The following is a 23,256-nucleotide window of genomic DNA, read 5'->3' as shown; positions in this document are numbered from 1 at the left end:
ACCAGAGGAAGCATCTCCAAACATGCACGCCCTCAGAAACCAGCCTGATCACTCCAACCTGACGGCATGCACCGATCTGCAGTGAGGCCCACTTTCCACCGTAGCTCGTTTTGTTTCACACACACACACACACACCCTGGGGAAAATGTGTGTGGAAAACAAAAGGGATTTTTCTCTCATTAAAGGCTGTTGGAGATTAAAAGAATTGGATGCTTGACTGGTTGTGTGAATCCCACCAAGGGGTTTAGAACGACGCAGCCTGGCTCTGCGGTGTTGAAACCTGGACGAATTAAACGAATGTGGACAGCGGCTGCAACCGTTTCCATTTCTTTCTGCCAAGCAACATTTAGGAGCAACATATCTGCAGGTTAGATGTGATTAATGCTGCTGGGATGAACCAAACAATGGATCGCACCAAAGCCAACACCGAGGGTTTGCACGCGGAGCGAGATGGATGGAGGCAGCTGCTGCAGTCGAACCTATTTACAGCTGCAGAGTGAGGCTGAGCTCAGGGACGGCTGGGATCCTGACAGGAATCAGTCAGGTGGGAAACAAGCTGGACCATAATCACACCGAGCTTACTCTCTGCTCACTGACCACCACGCTGCTTCTGCAGGGACAGGAAGTCACCAGCAGGGACAGGAAGTAACAAGACAGGAAGTCATCAGCAGGGACAGCAGGAAGTCATCAGCAGGGACAGCAGGAAGTCATCAGCAGGGACAGGAAGTAACAAGACAGGAAGTCATCAGCAGGGACAGCAGGAAGTCATCAGCAGGGACAGGAAGACACCAGCAGGGACAGGAAGACACCAGCAGGGACAACAGGAAGTCACCAGCAGGAACAACAGGAAGTCGTCAGTAGGGATTACACAGCGTAGTTACATCTCTAGTGATGGCTTTTGTTTATCTGTGTTCAAATGTATAATGATAACTGCCTTGTATTGATTGTGTTATTTCATTTAAATAAAAAATAAAAAAAAACATCTCTAGTGATGGTTACAAATAAAGCACGGGCACCATTTTAGGTCTGATTCTGATCCATAAACAGTCTGTAGACAAGGTTCGCCTGCAGCTTATTACTGACCCTACAGTCCATAGCTTTCAGGTCAGGTAGCTCCTCCATGCTGTAGGCACTCTTTGTGTATGCTAAATGTCAACTAAACATTTACTACCTACGTACTTCATGCTACGACTGAACAATGTCTTGGTACGAGATGGCCGGTAAATTCTCTGACTCTTTTTCTCATCACACAGGTCCATCCTGGCAGGAGAGATCTTCTGCATACATCTTTCCCCTCACATATTAGTCAAGAGTAAATAAATACCTGGATTTAGTTTGTTTTGAAGCCACTGCTGTCTTCCTACAGTGGTGAAAATATTAGGCTGCGCTCTTCTGAACCGAGATGCTGCGGTACTTACGGCGGCAGTGTGTGTGGTCGTGCTGGTAGGATCCAGGGGGACATGCAGCGAGGCACCGGCTTCTGTCAGGGCTCAGGAGGGGCAGGTGGGGGCCGCAGGACCAGCAGTCCCACCTGCTGGAGCAGGTGGTGCAGGATGGTGGACACGCTGAGGGGAGGAGGAGGAAAAGAGTCAAACAAATCTCCTCAGAAATACAGTTTCTTTTCCCATTTGAGCTCTTCAAATGATGATGAAACTGCCTAGAACTTCTGCAAGGAAATCAGATTGTTTTTATAAAAATAAAACTCGTGGGTCACAATAAATCTGCAGTTCTCTGAGCTGCAGGTTTTCTCACGCTGCGAAAAAATCCGAAGACCTCAGCAGAAACCCGAGCACACAGGGTGATTCTTCAACCTAAATGTTGCAAACTTTCTGCAAATATGCCCTCCTTCCAAAAAAACAAGGAAGCAAACAAAACGTGAATTTAGTGTTTGTTGCGGTGAAGTGGAACTGAAGGAGCAGAACTAAAGGAGAAGCAAATTTCCCTGTTGGGGCAATTAGGTTTTATGGAGCACCTTTTACTCCTTCGAGTTCAGAGCAGCAGAGCGGGTCACGATTCTGCAGGAAACATTTTCTCCATCTACCAAAAGTTTACAGCGATTTACTTTTGTTCTGATCTGGTTCTGCAGGGTTTTTTGTTTGGCCTACAGATAAAATGGAAGAAATCCAAATAAAATCATAAAATCTTAGTTTCTTTAAATCGTTTTGTCCGACGGCTGCAGAAGTTTCACAACCAAAAAAACAGTAAAAAGTTAATTTTAAAGAGAAATTGACAAAGTTTTAGATTTAAATAAAAAGTTGTAGCTTTATCCAATTAAAGGAGAAGCATTTCTTGAAGGAATGCATATCGCCTGCCGTCTTTCAGGCCAGAGTTTTAAACTAAAATCATCTCGTGATGGGAAAAGAAGCCATTTTCTTAAACCTTGTAAATGATGTTTAGTTGCATGACTCTCATCTACTACCACAGCAAGTTTTAGCCCAATATTTGTAAATTTCACTGAGTTATAATCATTTTGAGTTGGCTATAGTTGTGGCGGCCATCTTGACTTGTGTTAACAAGTTGCAGATGTAAATCCAGTGGTTAATACTCATACACGGTCCGTTTCCTGGTTTATGAGATATTTTGCTAAAACGGCAGAAACAAACACATTATCACCCTTTCGTCTTTGGTGGCAGCAAAAATAAAAGCAGCAGCTCGTGTAGGAGGAGGGGAAGGAATGCAAAGAGTTGATTTTTTTTAGGTTTAAATCCCCTTTAAAGCTCGCAGCTACCGACGCCGGCTGAGAGGAAACAGAAGGGAAGCGGTGCAGAAGAGGGAACAAAGAGGATAAGGATGAAGATGATGATGCTGATGAAGAAGGACACCAACAGATTAGAGAAAAGAGAAGCTGAGAGGAGAAAAAGGAGTTGAAACGCTTTGAGGGAAGGAAAAAAAAAAACATTTTAAAGGGAAGGAGAATTGATTTTTATCAGCGATACAAAGCTCCGGCTTGTGACTTTATGTTCGCCCACATCCTAACAATCAAGCTAAAAAATCACAGAAATGCAAAAATAATGAGAGGATGTTTATTTCACACCATCAGAGTAAACATAAACAAGCCAGAGGACATCTGTAACTTTACTGAACCATGATTCTGAACCGAACACAAGAGTGAAAGCTGAGCGCCGAACGAAGCTAAGGGGAAGTCGTTAAAGTTAAAACGAGCAAAAACAGCAGCCGAAGTGAGCCGATCACAAGCTAAAAGCTGCAGAAGAGCAGCTGAAATCTGAAAACAGCAGGTAAAACTAGCAAACTGTAACTCAAAGTGGGAAAACAGAGGCTGTCCGTGTTGAAAACATTTATTTGGCATCAGTCTGTGATGTCAGCGCGCTTCATCCTCCGTGTTTCAGTGGCGTCACAAACGGAGTTCCCAGAGGGATTTTATTAAGTTTATTAAAATTACAGCTTTTTAATTATCCATAACAAGATGCCTGCAGCTTTCCAAAATGAACAACTGTCTTCAAACTGAAGTTGTGAGAACTTGTGAACGCAGCGGGGTGATACTTTTATTTTTTTGTTAATAATTTCTTTAACCACCGTAAGGTACTGACGCTCGGACCCACCTGTGCATGCTTGTCCTTCAGCGTAGAAGCCTGGCGGACAGATGGAAAGGCAGCGACCGACATGGAGAAAAGCTTTAGGGTCTCTGCAGATCTCACAGTGGTCAGGAGACCCTAAACAAGACAGGCAGTCTGCGTGGCACTGAGCTGTAAGAGAGAAACACAAAATGTTTACGCTCACTGCGTCATCCTGAAGTAAATATATTTATATTCAGTTCTGCTGTCAGCTGAGAGCTCCACTGGTGAATTTTAGAAAGCATGTTTGTCTTTCTCTAACTCTAAAACTGTTCCTAGGTGTGAGTGACAGCGTGGATGATTGTCTTGTTTGTCTCTATGTGTCCCTGTGATGGATGTGAAACCTGCCCAGGGTGTCCCCCCCGCCTCTCACACAGAGACGGCTGGAGAGAGACACCAGCTCCCCGCAAACCGGGAAGGAGAAGCAGGTGGATTGGAGATGGATGGATGGATGGATGGATGGATGGATGGATGGATGGATGGATGGATGGACGGATGGACGGACGGACGGACGGACGGATGCTTCTTTAAATAAAACTGTCAAATTCTCATTTTAAAACAATGTGTTTAAAGTTTAAAGTTTGGTAAACTCTTGTCAGAGTTTTCCATAATTTGATCCAACTTCCCGTCAAACTTTCAGTGTGATCTGTCATCAGATAAAATATGAGCTGGAAGAAAAACATTAGCTTCGATTTTTATTTTATAAAACGACTCTGTCTCTTCGGCTTATAAAAGTCATATGAAAAATTAAAACCCAGAAAAAAAAAAAAGGAAGCCCTGTCATGTTGTGAAATTAAAAAAACAGAGGCGACACGTTTCATCTGATTGCAGAGGAGCCAAATGAAAGCAGAGGCTTGTCAAACAATAGCCATTGTTACGAGAAAATAAAATGCTTGTGGAAATATGACTGAGGGACATGATTAATGTGACAGCCGCAGAACGGGTCAGACGGAGCCGAGGAAGGAAATGACAAGAGAAAATAAGACGAGCAGAAGAGTTATAGCTGTGCGTGAAAGTGGAAAAGACGAGTCCAACACGAGAAAAATGAGACGCTTCTTTAATCTTAATGGCCAATAAGACTGTCAGTAAGCCGGAACATACTGTTCTAAATATCTCCATCACTCTTCTCCTTCTCCAGCGTTCCACAGCTCATCGTCTTTCTTTTTCACAGCTTCATTTATTTTCTTCCATTTCGGCTATTATCTCACTTTTTGACCCAAATTTTACCCCAATGTCCACCTTTTTCCTGAAGACAGGAGAGATCAACTGCAGCTGGGGATGAATACTGAAGAAATAAAGCGAGATAAATAAAAAAAGTCAGATAAATATAGTTTGATCTGGCCCACTGACCGGCTTATTGGTTAATTAGAATCTCAGCTAAGTGTTTATTGCTCCATTCTGCTGTGTTAACTTCTACCTTCTTTCTTTTCTGCAAACAGTTATTTTCTGCACGTTAAACAGTGGAAACAAACGAGAACATTTTTCACACAAAACTTCCCCTGCGTGGGAACAAAACCCTTTACCTTGTTTACCTTGACAAGCAAGCGTGAACCAGAATGGATGTTTTTTTATTTTTCCCCCTCTCACGAGGATAGATTTCACGCTCGCACATTAAACTTTAATTTCCTCACAAGCATAATAACCCAGAATCCCTCAGGTACAAAATTAAAAACCGCCGTCAAGGAGAACGGTTGTGTGACGACAACTAATCCGGAGGAGCTTAACTGCACAGCTTCACCCGATGAGAGGAATCTTTCTGTATGAGAATAAACACGTATTGTTGGAGTTGTTGCCGTGTTGTCTTCTGAACATTTTATACTCACTTGGGGTCCACTGCAAGCGCTTTGAGACAAATTAACTTTCCCTCTATACCTGATTAGTTACCATTACCCAATCCCTTCAGGATTTCGCGGGCATTTTTTGTGATTGTTGCGGGCTAAAATGCCTGATTTTGCGGGGCATTTTTCTAAAAGTTGCCATTTTGTATTTTACTAAAAATCAATAAACAACCATAACTTTTAATATCTAAACCAAAAATACCTACTAGTTTTGTAAGATGATTACCAACAAAAGGTGCTTTATTTGAGAACTTTGAGAGCTTCTAAACTGACATTCATGACCATTTCTGGATTGTCCCTCGTCTGCAGCTCTCCTCACATGTTTTGCAGACACAAAGTGTTTGTCGATGCGTTTATGTTCCATGATTACAATGCAGGACGTGCAAAACATTAGCGCACATTTTGGCTTCGGTCGCTGCTCCTGCACGCTCCCGGCATTCTGATGTTAACAGGAAGTGACGTCATGTGTCTTCTTCCTGAGTTATTTGGGGTTATTTTGTATTCCACGCTACACAAACCCACAAAGAAGAGACTAGACCGCAGAAATGGTGGTGAATCACTTTAGAAAGAATAAATATTGGGTTAAAGTTGCAGGAAAATTGCAGTGTTTTGGGCAAAGTTGCAAAAAGTTAAATGCTGGAGGGTCTGAATACCTTGCTATGAGTAGAAGCTGCTAGTTTAGTTCGAACGTTGTACAGCCTGTTTTATGTGTACAATGTATTGAGAGTCATATGATTGTACAATTTGTTAAAAAAACAAAGTTTGGAAAAAAAACCCCAGCGTGATCAGTTTGAGCTCAAAGTATATGTTGGGGATGCCATCTTGAATTGGGTTGACAGGTAATCAGTTGTAGATGTCTAGATTGATGATATTTTGCTAACACGAAGACTGCACCGTCCAGTATTTCAGCGCTCTGTTCTGCTCCTAAAAGCCTCCCTTTAAACGGGACAATTAAGCCTGAAGACAGATCAGATCCACTCAGGTTGTCCTGGCTTTGTTGATGAAGTATTGATGGGGGGGGATTAAGTGAATTAACTAGTGAGCTGGACTGACATTAGAGCCAGAGCCTATAATTATCAAACATAATTATCAACCCTCTCAGAGTCGCTGCGGGGAGTCAGAATGAAACTCAATCAGAGTCGGACTTCAGACTTAATTATAAAAGTTTTAAGACTTTCAAGAAGAAAAGCAGGAAACTCAATAATGTGGAGGAAAGAAAACTTCAGTCCATTTTCATTTAAATTAACTCATTCTTCATAACAAATATATTTATAATCACCCATAACCTGAACTGGAGACTCTTGTTTATTTTCTGCTAAATCGCTAGTTAGCTAATTAGATGGGTTAGTGTAGTTAGTTGACGTTATAAACAGCCAGTTCGCACCAACATATCAGCTCCTTGAGAGAAAAATGTGAGAAAGATTGTTGGATTAGCTGAATCTACGAAACTACGTGTTGTTATTTAATATGCTAGCTAACGGAGAGCTTCTTGGTAGTTAGCTGGTTATATAAACAGTTACATTTTAACTAGAACTGTGTAGTTCTTTAAAACCTCATCACGCCACAATAAAAGCACAGAAGCTGAACATTAAATCGGTGGAAAAAGACCAAAATGCTTTGCAGCCTGAACCACCGTAGCAGGCTAATGCTAATAGTTTAATAACTATTATTTGTCTCAAACGTAAAGGAGCTTTTCTCCTCTGCCTTAGCTGGAGAATTCATTAATAAAATATATATGTGGTGATAATATATTAAGTCTGAGGTGAGCTGCATTTCAACCATAATACTGCAGAGCAACTCGTTTTTATTATTTGCACACGTGCTACGGCTCTGAAAACGGCTTGGATGGAAACATGTAAGTAATATTTGTTAATTGGAGGTTGTGACAGTTACAGTTACCGCACTGTATCCTCTGTTTTGTTTGCTTTATTGTGGTGCAACGAGGAAACAAGTGATCATTTCAAACGCAGAGCGAGCTGTGAATCTGCTGAGATGGACTGTTGAAGCACCGGCGGTCAAAACCAAGATGGAAGCTCACATTTCCAGACGTTCGCAGCGAGCTCCTGGCCATGGGCGCCCGGGTGAAAGCTGCCCAATGAGAGAGGAGAATACTGACCTCCGGGGCTAAAGACAGAGATGATTAATAAGCTTAGAGGAAGATTTATGGCTCGAGCGGGAAGGAGGGTGAGGGGGAGCATTTGTTCTCTTCTTTTCCTAATTTTAGCCTCAAACGCACCGTGGAAAATCTGATTCAAGACCAGGAATACAAACTGATGGAAGGTTGATGTGTCTCTTTCCTGCATTGTTAGAGAAAATTATAGTTATAGTTAAAATTATATGTACGACCCAAACAATTCAACATCTACACACACATGTGCAACAGAAACATGAATCGTTACGATTCTAAACTACGTTCAACAAATGTTTCCATGTTGATAAGAAGCTCGATGAATCAGCCTGTCTAACGGAGGTATATGGAAGATGAGTGCTTTTTTTTTTTTTTCCTTAATTGGGCATTTTTTGTGAATCAGAGGGATATATTGAGAGGTAATTACTGGCTAAAATTCATTCATTTGAACCTTTTACGCCTCAGGTTGCCATTAGGGCTTCTTTTCTCCGCTCATTAATTCCAAAATAGGTGCATATTCTGTAATAAAAATCTGCACAAGTTTCGCCTTCAGGCAGTTTTACAAGTCGAAGCAGACAGAACGCATCAGAGTTTTAAATCTGACTCGCTCCGCTGTTCAAACCACGCAGGAGGCGATTCAAACTCTGACCTCTGGGTGAAATCTAACAAACTTCCCAAACTCCGAGACGCTTCTGGACGTTCACCTTCCATCCCGACCGGGTGAAGATGAACGCAGACATGCATTTTATTTTTCTGAACGTCACAGAACTTGCAGACAAGGAGTTCTAGAACCCAGAGTTAAAATCAATAAGAGCCTGATGTTGTCATCTGTGTCCTGGGGCGACAGCCGGCTGAATAAAACGGAGCAGCTCAGCCGGCGCTGCCTTCCCTCGGAGGACAGTTTGAGTTCTGCTGCCTGACTGTCGCACAAAAAAAAAAACCCTCATCATCACACTCTGTTTATAAGCCTCCTCTCAAGCTCCTCATTTACATAAACAGAACTTCCAGCAAGGGACTAAAGGTTATTTATAAACCTCTTTCCAAATAAAAAACTTCTGTTTATAACTCTCTAACTCTCTGGAAGCTTTATTTAACCAAAACTAAAATATGTGGGATGAAAACTTTGAATGTAGGTTTTTAATCTTAAATAAAAAGTGCTGTGTGACGGTGTTAGGTGGTACATTATCACCCGTCGCTATGAGAAGCGGGGACTCGTGTTTCTTTTTGTCTGTTAGCAAAATACGAACAACAGAAGGATTTTAATGAAACCCAGAAAGCATCGGATGCTCGTCAAACTGATTAACTTCAAAGTCAAGACGGTCACCACAGCTAGCAAACAAAAATGGCCGCAGCTCTGTCAGTTTCACACATGTTGAGCTAAAATCTGGTGTGGTAGTAGCTGAGAGTCACCCCCAACATGTACTCCAAGCTCCAAGCACACGAGGCAGCGGACGACACGCCGTCTTTTAAGAAATGCTACAGGGGTCCACGGCTTCTGGTGGATGCTTCGATCAAAAGTAACGCGTGCTGTGGGCGGAGTCTAACGTGGCTCTGTTCAGCCAATCGGTGAGGAGGTCTGTGTGAGCAGGTGAAGAGCCAAAGCACCAGGATTTGTTGAAGTGTTCAGAAAATCAGAAAATCCAGAAGTTTTAAATGTTTTAATTTTATTTTTTACCATTTTCTAAAATGGTAGATGTTCTGATCTTTTATTTTGAAATGACATTGTTAGAATAAAGTCTGAATTCTGATGTGGGGAAATAAATAAATAAATATATAGTAATGCGTTCTCAAAGCACTTTTTTTTATGAATTGTTCTTTTTCAACCTGAGTTTTGCAGCAGCAGTCATCAATCATACGGGGAGAAATTTATGCACAGAAAAGGCAAGAAACCAAATTCTTCCCTTAAAGTGAAAACCGAACGCCAACAAAATGGAGGACAGAGACAAAGAAACAACAAGACACGATGGTGTTTTCATGAATCTAAAGGTTTGAGACTAAGATGTCAGATAATTGAGTCTCTGAGGTCAAAAAGGACTCCCGTAAATGCAGAAAATCTGCCGTTAAGTATGTGATAAAACTCGATTAGGAGAGAACTTCATCCGTAATTATTCTTTCGATTGGCGACAGAAGCTGTCAGAGCGTGCAGTCAGAGACAGAGATGGGAAAAGGAGGAGAGTTTTTCTGCCCCGGCGTTGTAACGTACCCTGGAGACACTCGGGGCAGCATCGACCTTCCTTTATGACAGACAGGCTGCCCGGTGGGCAAGTGGGGCAGGACTGGAGATAACAAGTCACCTGGGCATCGCGGCATTCACACTCCCGACATCTGCCGTCAGCCCAACGAGCCCGGTTCTGAAAGGAGACAAAGGACGTCCTTAATTAGAACAAGCGGCAGCAGAGCCATTAACCGATTTAAATTTATAACTCAGACAACTGTGTAAAAAGGGGGAAGGGAAACGATTCTGAAAACTACGACCTTTCTGAAAACAGAAGAGGTGAACTGAGGACAGAGTCAGACCTCATCTTAAATTCAACAAACAAGGCCGGCACACTTTAAATCACAAAAACCCGTCAGTGCTTTTCTGATTGAATAGAAAGATTTGATGAGACACGACAGGTGTGTAATCTCTGTATTCTGGGAAAGAAGAGGCTGCAAAACAAAAAGTACATTTTCTGAGCAGAATAGAAATAAGGTTAACCCCATAATTGCAGGGAACCCTCTGACCCTGAATGTATAAAAGGAAATAATTTACGTTATTCATCAGCTGAGATAAATAAATCAGAACCAAACATGTGGTAAAAACACGTCTGTGCATCAGAGAACAGCTCCAACCTGAATAAACTGATGTTCATCAATCAATAAATACAGAAACTCAACATGTTCCACTAAACCGAGGAAAGTATTTATTTATTAATCATCAACCTTCACTGAAGTAGGACCTAAAATGGCCATTTAAGTTGTTTTCTTGTCATGAGCCACTAATACTTCACCTGCACGCATCTCTGCTGAATGCAGCAATATGTAGGAACGTTTCTGTATTTTCCTTTTTAACAACCCTGGTAACCACTGACAACCTGCTGCGTTTCAACATAAACCTCCGTGATTCTCAGAAACGTTAAAACAACCTTAGGAACTCCTGACCCTTCCAAATACAACCGTTACGGCGTTTCATGCCACAGATTTGTTCTTTTATTTAAGCTGGCGTCCACATGCACATCGCGTCACTGAAAACACGTTTAAACTCCAAACAAACTACAACAAACGACACATTTTACAGCTGATCTGAGGCAGTAAAAGCAGCGGCAGACGCACCGTCACGCTCCTCTCCTTTAGGAACTGCTGCTCACAGGCGCCCGATTTAAAAACTATTTTATACACGAACACAGGAGCACTGACACGACTGCAGACATGAAGACCACGCAGAGTCCTTAACCTGTCAGCGGAGCTCGTAAACTGGTAAGAAATAACTCATCTGGAGTGAAGGCAGGTCTGTAAAACGGTTTGAATGAGAAAACCTCGTTTGACTGGTTGATCTCCGTCTCGGCGTTAAGCAGATTAGTAAACGGTGTGATTTGGCTGATGAAAAAAATAAAAACAAAGAATGTGCCCTTTGTATACAGACAGGAAACACTATTAATCTTAATTTTACCAAAGAAAACAAGGCAAACAATTCTATCAAATTCTCTGTTTTATACGTTTACAGTAAAGCTGGATGCACACAACCTCCTATGCTCTGTGTTAAATTATTCTAATCCTTCTTTTTCTTTCCATCTAACTCTGTCTTCTCTGTCCTCCATGTCCTCTCTAACTGCATCCATATGTCTCCTCTTTGTCTCTAACATCCTTCTGTCCCTCCTCTGCACATGTCCAAACCCTCTCAGTCTTTACCTCCCAGTCCTTCCACCTGTGCTGGACCTCTGATGTCCTCATTCCTGATCCTGTCCATACTCGTCCCTCCCGAGGAGAACCTCAACACCTTCAGCTCTGACACTTCCTGTTCTGTCTCCAAACCAAACAACATGGCCACTCTCACCACTGTCTGTAAACCTTTCCTTCGACCTTTGACCTTTGCTGCCACTCTTTTGTCACAAATCCCTCCTAAAACTTTCCTCCATCCGCTCCATCCTGCCTGGACTCTCTTCTTCTTCTCTTTACCTCACTCCCCATCCTCCTGGACTGATGAAGTCCTGCACCCTTGTGACCTTTGACCTCGTAGCCTCTCTGTTCCACCTGCCTCCATCTCATTCACACACAGCTCCGTACGAAGAGATCAGGTTTGGTTAGCTTAGCATAAAGAGGGAAACAGCTACATCACCGTTGCTTTATTGCTCAACAAACCAAAACTTTCAGACTCTGAGTCACTGTTTCTGTGAGAAGACAACTGAAGTGTCTATTTTTAGCGTTTATTCTTAGAAAGAGGCAAAGCAGCAGCTCCCAAGCTTTAGCCTTGATGCTAAGCTAACTGCAGCTCCTCTCAGCGCTACGAGATAACTCGATCGTTAGAATTTACCGGAAAAACAAACCCTATAAAATCAGAATTATGACTTGGAGAGTTAAGGTCCTGAAAATCTGCTCAAATAGCTGCTGTTAAACTATTTAAATGAACTTCTGTTTGTTTCGCAGCTCATTAAATCAGCTGCACACATAATACTGAACAACCCTGACTGGAGAACATGTTGTCTCGGTGTTTGAACGCATAAAATACTGAAAAACGCTCAATCGCCTGCTTATTTCTCTAATAGTGGTTAGCCCACTGGTTTCCTGCCTGTCAAAACAAAAAAGAAAACAATTTTATCCAAGTCTTGGTTATTTATTAGTTCTTTTAACTTTACAGTAAAGCTAGAAATACATTAATGTTCATCTTTTACGTGTTGCTTTCAACAAGTGTTGTAATTGGTAGTTATTTTTTTATAATTCATATGACTGATGACCGACATGTTTATGTATTTCGGTTCTTTTAAGTCGTAATAACATTTTCCCATTAGGACCAGTCGTGTTGTGAAGTAAACAAGTAATTAATTTTTTTGTCTCACAAATAGTTCATTAATTTGCCTCTGAATCAACCCGAAGGTGAGCGGCACATTAAAATAATTACTGCGCAGCCTCATCTTTATAAAAACAAACGTCACAAGCACCTGAGTCGACAGATAATCTCGCACCTAAAACTTCATCTGTATTTTTATTTAGTAACGGTGAAATCTAATCTTCAGGGAGACGAATAAATCTGAAATAATATTTACCCTCCATCCCCTCTGAGCTGAGAGTTTTCAGCTTTTTACAAACCTTCCCTTCTGATTGAGGACGTAAAATATTAAAGCTCCACAATCCAGTTTTCCAGGACTAAGTTATGAATAATGAAATTTATAAACAGCTAAAAATATATATATATATATATATATTACAAAAATTGAATTTTGTTTCAGGCTCAAAATAGTCTGATAGCTCAGCCCTAAAAGGCATATTTATATTGTTCTTACTGTTTTATTAATGATCAGTTTTAGTGTTTGTGTTCATGTGTTTATTTGTTTGTGCAGCAGCTTCTTCTGCACTTTCATTTTCATCATCTGAGAATATTTAGATGCCAGGTGGGGTCTTCGTCTCACCCACATAGTTTGGCAGATCTTCTCCAGCGTTTATGCACAAACGCTGAATGTTAGGAAAGTACCTTATAGGATTTCCCCTCGTGGAGACAGGAAGGTTTGACAGAAGAACACTCCGGACAGCACTTCTCCGGCAGCTGAACAAGCTCCGAGTCCTGCAGCAAACAAAACGGACACAAATTTATGCCGTTCTTTTCATGAAGTACGTCGTTTCTGTACGCTGAGGTTTAAAACCAAACATCATCTTAGCGTCACATTGTATACACTTGAATATATTAAATACTTTACATGCAGAACATCCAACAAAACAGACGGATGCTTTAAAAACTCTGAGGGGAAAGTCGAGCATCGAGTAGGAACAAAACACTTTCTGGCTGGAAATGAAAGCATACATTAAAAACTAAAAATCTGTAGGAGTAGAAACACAAACATGGAAAACTTCAATTCAAAATCCATGAAAAAATGCATATCACCCGCCATCCTACATGGCAGATCCTTCAGCTTCTGTAAAACTGAGCTGTAATCATTCAACCCCCTGTTCACGACAGTAGCTGAGGGTCATTCCCAACTTACACTTCGCTGTTAGTCATTAAAGTCAGGTTGGTCTGTTAGCAAAATAACTCTTGAACCACTAGATGGGTTTTAACCAACTTAACAGACATGAGGAAACACATTGATGGATATAACTGAGCTCAGATTGGGCGGGGTAGCAGCTGAGAGTCATTCCCAACACGTAGTCTGAGGGCTGACAGATCTCAATGAGGTTTGACAACACAGCTGTAATTAAGACGCTGGCATGAAAGCCGGAGGGCGACATGCATTCCTTCCAGGACGGTTAGCTTTTTAATCTTTATGGTGAAATTTCAGCTGCGTGTTTTTGTTTTGTAGACGTCTCTTTTACCTCCATGACATAAACGGAACTGTCACATACAGATTTAAAGTCAAGAGTCTTTAATTAAATGACAACAAATTGTGAAGCAGGAAGTTGCAACCAGCTGAAAATTCCTCTGCCTCAAGCTTCACATCCATAAGATTAGTTTTAGAGTCCAGGCAAACGCTGAAAAAATAAATCAATAAATGCTTCAATGAGTCATCTAGCTCCTCTCAAATATCTAATTTGTGCGCCGTCATCTCTTCTGTTATTCATCCAGAAACGGATATCAGCAGAACATCCTGTTGATGCTGCATCGCTTGTTCAGATGTCTTCTTTGGTTAAAAGAACGTTATCTCACCTTCACTCGCTTCATGTTTCCTCCTCACCTGTTTTATTTGTTCCTGAAGCACGGCGGTCAGAAACAGGAGTGAACAAAGTGGGAGATAAACGGAAGATCTGCTCTGAGCTTCACTGCAAACATGACTTATCTGTAAATATCAACTATGGATGGAAAGATGCGGGTCCACTCTAAGACAGACCTAAAAGTTCACCATTTCACCCACTTTCTGTAAAAAACAGGAAATCTTTTAATTAAAGGACACATTACCTATCAATAAGAGAAAATAATCTGCTGATTTAATTTATTACTTTATGAATTGTTTTTGCCCAGTTTGTTTTTTTTGCAACGAGTACCTTTAATAAAAAAGAAAAACTCCAGAAATTAAAACTATAACAAACATCTTGTTTCATGTCTAACAGCAGATTTTTTATAGCTGTTGCATTTAGGAGCTCCAATTCTAAATGTCAGCAGAAATGTTTAGTTTTTTTTTTTCTTTGTTGACATTTGAAGGTTGTTCACGAGTCAAAAGAATCAAACAATTTCATCGGCTCATAGACCTTAACGTTATTAGTGCAGGAATCATAAACCTCCTAACTATAAAAGTCCCCCGGCGCCTCTTCCTGCCTGCTGACCCACACATGTCATTAAACCCATAACCTTGTCTTAACACCGATGCTCACACTCGCAGCGGAAACTTCTGAGCAGAGTGACCTTATTCATTTCAGCTCTGGACAAATGCCAGCTATGCTACTTAAAGCTAATGACACTTAGCAGCTTCAATTATCACTGTACGGCATGATCAACGAGGGCTTATTTGGTCCTGAGAGGGGATATTAAAGCAATATGATTAAATCTGCTGGACGAGGCGTGGGGTCGGCGGGGTTCTCGGCTCCAACCAGGAGCAGAGAAGATCGGTCAGTAATCCTAAAAAAAATCTTTAACACTCGGGTCCAACATGCAGTACGAGTCTTCAGCTGATGCCACAGTCAGACAGAAATATTGGGTTTAAATATTTGATGCACTGAAGGAAAGCCTTGCAGCCGTCAGGTTCAGCTCGAGTCATTTGTTTATGTCAAACAGACGACTTTTAGCTCGAGCTTCTCCCCAGCTCATTAGCTTCATCTTGTCTTTTAATTTACTGCATCTTAACTAAGATATTATCTCTGACAGACCTCACAGCCTCAAACGATCGTTCGGTTCCACCCACTCGGTTGACGCTAACTGGAGAGTTTCGCTGCTGAAAATGTGGGAAGCTGCGGAGAGCATCACTGTGATGTCTTCCATTAACTTCTTGCTAACCTTTTAAGCCAGGAAATAGGATTTCTGGGTGCTGGCATGTCACATTTCCTAAAAGACAATCCCATTAAAGCAGTGCAGCAATTTGAGTCCAATCCACCGACTCTGCATTAGCATTCATTGCTAATCGTGAAGCTACGGATTTAAATTAGCGGTGGCGTTTAATCTTTAGGGGGTTAAAGGCTGGACTGGATCTCCTGAATTGGTTATGATCATTTGAAACATGCAGGTTCTAGAAAACCGACAGTTTGAATAAATTACTTAATTAAATGCCTACACAGCTAAGCTAGGCTAATCTACGCTAGCTGGTTAAAGGTGCTGTTGGGGACATAAAATAAAGGACTCACAGGTTTGGACCAAATTGGGCCAAAGTTTGCACACAAATAACAGCAAACGTACGGTTCTAGAGCTCAACGGTTACAGAAACTAAATTGAGAACGGTTCCAGAGTATTTTGAGGGCATATTGGTCGTGCAGATTTTTGGAACACGTTCAAAATTACTGCGACACAAGAGCGAGGAAATTAAGGACCTTTGCGAATCTTTGGAGACATTTTGGGAACTCGCAGATTTGCTGGTGCAGCTGAGTTTAACGGTCATGTCTGGATTAATATTCATCTAATCATCGGGAAACACGTTTGTTTCTCAAAGTACAGACTCTACCTGTTGCTCGTTTTGTGGTTTTATTTAAAGTTTCGGTTCGTGTGAGCGCCCTCCTGTGGAATATCAGGACGAGCCTTCTCCTGGCTGCGTGGTTATGGTAAACTGAGTTCATCGTATGATTTTATAATCCTTCTGGGACAGAAACAATCCGATTCATTGAGTCTGGGGCTGCGGTAGCTTGGAGGTCAGCGTCCGGCGTCAAACAGTTGCCAGATCTTTGGTGTTCACTGAGGCGCCCCCTGTAGGACAGAGCAGCTGAAAGAACAACTTAAACTTCATTCAGTCCAGGGCAGTTTCCAGTAATTAATCCCATTTATTGCTTAATCAGAGTTCGTTTAATTTATATTTTAGTATCTGAGCCTTCAATTTGATCATCTTTTGGCCACAAAGCTCACTTGGAATTATTCATTTATAACTCATCTCATGTGTAGCTGTGTAATAAATCCCCTCTTTTATTTAAAGCACTGATATCTTCCGGATTCTTTCATATTATTTTAGGACCTTTAACGATCATAGTCACGAGCTAATGTTAGCTCCCATTATTATTAATATTTGTGGTCTGTGCTCGTTGATAAAACACTAAAAGGCGACAACTTTCAGAATAAAATGTTCACACGGGAACAGAAATACAAAAGGAGGAAAAAACATGTATAGATTTAAATGATTTAAATATAGATTTAAACGCTAAATCTGGCTTCCTCTGCCCGGCGGGGTCGTTTTTTGTGGTTTGGAGACCTGATCTGCCCACCTCTGGGCCTTCATTGGACAGATCAGCTGAGTAAAGGTAAGAGATTTAAGGCATCTGTTTCCTTCTGTGATACCGCAGGCCCGTTTTTAGCTCGGCTAAATATGACACGAGTACTTTCACACGCCGTTGTTTTATATCTTACTGCACCGGCTTCGTCCGTAGAAAGAAAGAAAGAAAGAAAGTAGAGTAATGGTGCTCAAAGGGATTTCTGCGCTCGTGTTTCCAGAGATATGAGCGAGAAAGTGCAGCTTCAGCACGACTGTGGACCGGCGGTCTGCAGGCAGGATTTTATTTATTTATTTTTTAAACTTTCATAAAAAGCTGCAAGAAGAGAGTGCACCTTCTTCAGCTCCGAAGGTTTTTGTAAACAAAAACAACTGGTCCAGATCAGAGCTTAAAGCTACACTAATAACATTAAAGAGAATCAAGTTATTGTTGCTAAAAGTGGCTCGTTTCACAAACTGCTTTTTGCCTTGTTTAGTATCATATAAAACAGAGTTTTTGTCACGTGTTTAAGGTTGTAGTTATTTAAATTTCAGGCTGTGAAAGGTCCAGATAATACAAGAATTATTTAAACTAAAAGAGGTTGCTTGTAGTTTTTTACTGTGACTATTTTTCACGGAAAGCTGCAGCTTTTCTGCAAGACTTTTATCTCAGCCGGACAGTATCTGTAAGAACGCTGATTCACACTAATGTTTTCTTTTTCTATTATAAATTAGGTTTATTTTACAATTCAACCACTTCTTCGTCCTCTGTGCTGTTTTAGCTGTTTATTTATCAAAACGTTCAGCTCATTCAGGAAATGGCTGCTTTTTTAATTTATACTTTTCTAAATATTTTATTTTATTTACAAATATCTTCCCTGTGGAAACACACAGAGATTTATTCAGTTCTTTCAAAAAACATAATTTTAACTTTTGTAAGCTTTTATTTAACCTTTTACTGCTTTTAGCTCGCATTTTGCTACGTTTAGCTTCTAGAAACTGTTTTAATCACTTTTAGCTGGATTTCAGCTTCCATTTTGACACTTTAGACTTTAGCTAGCATTTTGCTACAGTTAGCTTTTAGGCAGTGTTTTGCTACATTAGCTTCTACCTACTGTTTGGCTGCTTATAGCTATCCTTTTCCAACAGTTACTTTAAGCTACTATTTTGTTAATTATGGATTATAGATATTCTGCCAGTTTAGATTTTAGCTAGCCTTGTACTACTTTTAGCTTCTAGCTACTGTTTTGGCTGTTTTGCAACTTATAGCTAAACTTTTCCAACAGTTAGCTTTAAGCTATTTTTTGCTAATTACGGATTTTACCTACCATTTTACCTCTTTAGATTTTAACTAGCATTTTGCTACATTTACCTTTTAGCTAACCTTGTACTACTTTTAGCTTCTGCCTACAGTTTGGCTGCTTATAGCTATCTTTCTCCAACAGTTAGCTTTAAGCTATCCTTTTGCCAATTATGGATTTCAGCTGTCATTTTGCCTCTTTAGATTTTAGCTAGCGTTTTGCTGCTTGTAGCTGTACCTCAGTTTCGGCTCTCAGTAAACAGCCTGATTCAGCTGTCTGAAGAGCAGCTAAAGAAGTTATTTTTCTGACTAAACAAGCTGCTCATAAGAGTCTGTTTTTGTCCTTCCAGCCGACTAATAAATAATTAAAAACCATCGTTCCCCCCCACCACCACCATTCAGGCTCACCTGCGGACATTCAACACGGCCGCACTCCGCCCTCCGACAGAGAACCTGACCTCGGTCGCAGGTGCAGAACTCGCACGCGGTGCCGTTCCACAGGTCTCCGTGGTAACGCACGGCGTTCCGGTACAGGCAGCTTCCTCTGGCGGGAGCGCACTCGTCGCAGCAGCGACCGGGACGCCTCACCTTGGTCAGACCCTGAGAGGACGCAGAGCAGAGACTTTCAGAGGACATGGACACGCGGCGGGTCTAACAGAGGATGAGGACTAAGGTGTGTCGCATCGCTGCAGGAAAAATGAACAATAAAGAGAATTTATGTCTCCATAAAACAAAAACTCAAACGTCCGTTTACACCATTTGTGAATAAATAATTCACAAAGAAAAGCTCCTGTAGCTTTTCTTCTTGTTTCTGGGTATTTTAGTGACATTTCTGCTGTGATACTTGGGTTTATTTCAGTTTCTGTGTTGGGTTTTGACTTGTTTATCCTAATTTATTTGATCTAAACAAAGATCTCCTGAAATCGGTTATGTATATGAAACAAGTTGCAAGAAACCCCTGATCTAGAAACTTTCGATGTGAACCATCATAGCACACCGACAGACTGCTAAATGTTGCTAATTAAGGTGTTTTAATTAAGAGCATTAGAGTCTAAAGGAGTTCCTGACAGAACCAGGACATTCTGGTTCCAGCTCTCCAGAGTCTGCCGTCATTAACACCTTCAGAAGAACAGTTTCAGTAAGGTGCATTTTTCAAAAACTTATTACAAAAACACATAAATAATCATACGCTGTAAGGATTTGCATACCCAAATCAAATTACTGTGTGCAGCAGACCTCCGCTGTTATCAGAGTAAATGGGAAACTCTTTTCCCCTGAGTGGCACGTTCATCCACCGACTAACACACAGTTTGTTTTAATAAAAACACACCATCACACGAGAAATCCGCCGTTTTAAATCACTGTTTGAGTTTATTTTCATAGAAAGGTAAAATATATCGTGAACCACTGGACTGATTTTAACGAAACTCACTGGACGTTCGTCTTTATGATTAGCTTCTGGAGACGTCCTAATTCAAGATGGCCGCCACAGCTAATCCACTTTAGCCTGCACAGACATGACTATGGCTGTTGAAGTTTGAGTTAAAGTTTGATTTTGCTGCCAGTGATTTTATCTTATGGTTTTTTTGTTTTTTTTTTAAGATAATCCAGTCATTTCCCATAAGATAATCGTAGTTTCAAACAACTACTAGGCTTTTATTTTTTAGGAAATAACTGCCGTAACGTCCTTCATCCTGTTGTGTTAATGTTTGATTTTACAGCAAACCAACTGAGAAGTTGCAGTAAAGTCAGAGGTTTGTTTAAATGTCTGATAAATACAGCCTGATGCAGCATCTCTGCGTATAAATGAACGAGTCGGACAACTTCTCCGTGAATAAACCTCACAGGAAGGTTTCATTTCAGGCCAAAATTTACTCTAGATGTACATGAAGATCCTGAGCCGAGTCGGAGTTCAGGCTCTGTTATTTTGGACGCCGTGGTTTCGTGCGCGCCGTTTATAACGGTTTTGTTTTGTTTCAGGGTCCCCCGAGACTTTTCCCCACCGCAGCGAGAGGAAGCTGCGAGATGAAATTTGCATGCAATTAAAGATTGAACGTCAGTTTGTGTGGATGTTTCTGGAGTGTGTGTGCGTATTAGTGATTGCAGCTCTCGTGCTGAGTGGCTATAAAACTGTTTACGGAGTCGTGCTGTGGGGAGATATTTAAATCGTAGCTCGAAGACTTAAAGTCTGCGAGGAGCAGGACTTTAACTCGGGGTTAATAAATCTAATTTCCTCCAAAGAGGGGAAAAAACCTTCATATCTGTGCATTGAAAGGACAGAAAGGGGATTTATTGTGTGTGTGTGTGGCTCACCTTGTCACAGACGACCGGCCGGCAGGTGTGTGTGTGGCATTTCGACTGACCCCTGTCACACACACACGTGGTGCAGGCGTCCTTCTGCCACTGCTCCCCGTGCTGCCGGCAGAGACACACACAGATTCACGTTTGCATCGTCCCCAAATGAGACACACACGCGCGCGGCGAATCTCGAGCTGGATCTGACAAACTGAAAGCTCATTTAAACCCAACGAGGGCTTTCGGGAGATAAAGAGGAAGAATGCGTGAACGGCGTACAAACACACAACCTGAATGTCAACAAGCTGAAAACATTTGATACAACTGAACTTCAGCTTCAGCCTCCTCCTCCTGAAACCTGCTGCTGTTTCGTCCCGGTTTAAATCATTAAAAAGGACTAAAATGTTGGGGATTGTTCAGAAGGCAGCAAAATCCAAGAAGTTATTGTCTGAATCGACGTGGAGGAGCTCAGAAATGTGACAAAAATCTTTAACATTTGGAGGATGCAACTCTGAAACAAAACTGAAGCTGCACAAGGAGGTCGATGTTAAAAATAAAAGCAAAAAATGAATAAATATAATGCAGAAAATGCATGAATCTTAAGTGTTTTTAAACCACTTTGGGTTTGTTTGTTATTCCTTTAAACATTTCTCTCATTAAAAGATTAAAAAAAATAAAAGAAACAGATTTATATACATATATATTTATATTATGACCTAAAAATAAATGTAAATCTGCGCTTTAAAACTTTCAGGTCAAAACAAAAAGGATAAAGTCAAAGTGATTTAGATGCCAAAGGAAGTAATAAATGAAATGCTGTTAAAAGATGAAGTTTCAGACAAAGTTAGCTCTGATTTTGCTAATTAAATTATGTAAATCTTAACGTTAAAAGAGCTCAAACTGTGGCGTTTAACCTTGACTAGTAGCCCTTAACTAGTCCTGAATATCAGGGACTGAACAAACACCTGAGTTTACTGGTTTGGACATTTATTAACTCTCTCCCTTCAGTAACAGAAGACATTAATAAACAGAAACATGTAAAATAAATGATTTTAGCCTGTTCTTCTGGAGGAAACTTCCTTTAAACCTTCGAGCAGAGAAGTCAGACTAAAGATGTGTCTGTTTGTATTTCTGCTTTGGGATATTAACGTCCTAAATGTCTGACTTCCTGCCGTGTTGCATTGATAGCAGCTCCTTTATTCAGTCATTCTTCAAATGCAGCTTTTCCCCACAATGACTCTGCAGTTTAAACGTGTTTTAATATAAATTTATAATCTGGTTAAATTTGGGGTCATCTTCACGCAGTTGTCAGCTTTAATTTAAACTGTCACGTCTCTCCCTGACTAAATGGTTGAATTAAATATTGACTTTAACCCTGGAGAATGCAAATTATTTCATTATTTAAGACTTTAAAACCCTGGAAAGCCTTTTGAACACCATTTTTTTTTATCTGAGTGATTTATGATAAGCTACAGAATTGTTCCTCGAGGATTAAAATTCACATTTCAATCAAACAGCTTCACCATCACCTGAATAAACTCATCAAAAAGGGTCAGAAATATGAGCTCCACTCTTTGAAGACATCCAAACATCACGCATCGCCCGGGTGAGAGCTTTTATACTAACAGCATCTCAGAGGATGCAAACATGCGTTAAAAGGGTCGAGACGAGGGATCAAAGAGGAAACAGATCACAGTGAAAGGAGGAGAAGATGGACCGGAGAGGAGAGACGGGATCGGAGAGGGGACGGGAGAGGAGGTGGGACCGGAGAGGGGAAGATGGACCAGGGAGGAGAGACGGGACCGGAGAGGGGACGGGAGAGGAGGTGGGACCGGAGAGGGGAAGACGAACCAGGGAGGAGAGACGGGACCGGAGAGGGGACGGGACCGGAGAGGAGATGATGGACCGGAGAGGGGATGGGAGAAGAGAGGGTGGGGACCGGAGAGGAGAGGGGACTGGAGAGGAGACAGGACCGGAGAGGACACAGGACACTTACCTGATGCTGCTCCCCAGCAGAGAGACAGGGGTTGGACACACACTGAGGACAGCAGCGACCCGGCTGGATCACCAGGTTCTCATGCTGAGGGGAAAATAAAACCTTTATGATTACCAACAAGGGTTCAGGTTTAGTTTCATTTGTTATGAATCCTCATGTCTTATTGTGTGTTTTAGAGTCATTTTCTCCTCCTGAACTGAGATAACTGAACTGGGACAATAAAATCCAGCTTCCAGGAAAGCGTTGGGTTATTTGGGGGACTCACTGGTTTGCAGGCCACCTGCTGACACTCGACCACCGAGCACTGGACCCTCCCGCCGCTGCAGGAACATCTGGAACACAAGCTGGGCTTCCACTCCTCGCCGTCCCCGTAGACCCGCCCCCGCCAGGCGCAGGACTCTGACACAGCAGGATAAAACTGAATGAGTGACGGCAGATGTCAGGCAACGAAGCATTGTTCGCTCAATCAATCAATCAATCAAATTTTATTTGTATAGCACATTTCAGCAGCAAGGCATTTCAAGGTGCTTTACATAATTAAAAAACAAAATAAAAACAGCATGTGACAATGAATAAACAGTAAGAAAGAGACAAACATCAAAACCCCGCACTCTAACCCTAATT

At 41.4% G+C, this 23,256-nt stretch overlaps 1 protein-coding gene across 2 annotated transcripts in view; it reads right to left on the bottom strand.

Moving 5' to 3' along the window:
• Positions 1–23,256, bottom strand: part of fras1 (Fraser extracellular matrix complex subunit 1) — a 207,701-nt gene that overhangs the window by 101,600 nt on the left and 82,845 nt on the right. For both annotated transcript variants that reach the window (XM_037976630.1, XM_037976661.1), the window contains exons 6-13: positions 22,898–23,031; positions 22,633–22,716; positions 20,655–20,756; positions 18,750–18,941; positions 13,204–13,293; positions 9,742–9,889; positions 3,561–3,704; positions 1,419–1,565 (exon numbers count right to left, since the gene is read on the bottom strand). In XM_037976630.1, the coding sequence (XP_037832558.1) occupies positions 1,419–1,565; positions 3,561–3,704; positions 9,742–9,889; positions 13,204–13,293; positions 18,750–18,941; positions 20,655–20,756; positions 22,633–22,716; positions 22,898–23,031 (1,041 nt within the window). The remainder of the gene's footprint in view (positions 1–1,418; positions 1,566–3,560; positions 3,705–9,741; positions 9,890–13,203; positions 13,294–18,749; positions 18,942–20,654; positions 20,757–22,632; positions 22,717–22,897; positions 23,032–23,256) is intronic.

The sequence above is a fragment of the Kryptolebias marmoratus genome, linkage group LG1 (assembly GCF_001649575.2).
Source record: "Kryptolebias marmoratus isolate JLee-2015 linkage group LG1, ASM164957v2, whole genome shotgun sequence".
Lineage (NCBI taxonomy): Eukaryota > Metazoa > Chordata > Actinopteri > Cyprinodontiformes > Rivulidae > Kryptolebias > Kryptolebias marmoratus.
Note: the sequence above shows the minus strand (reverse complement) of the source record. Positions and strands in the feature narration are given on the sequence as shown.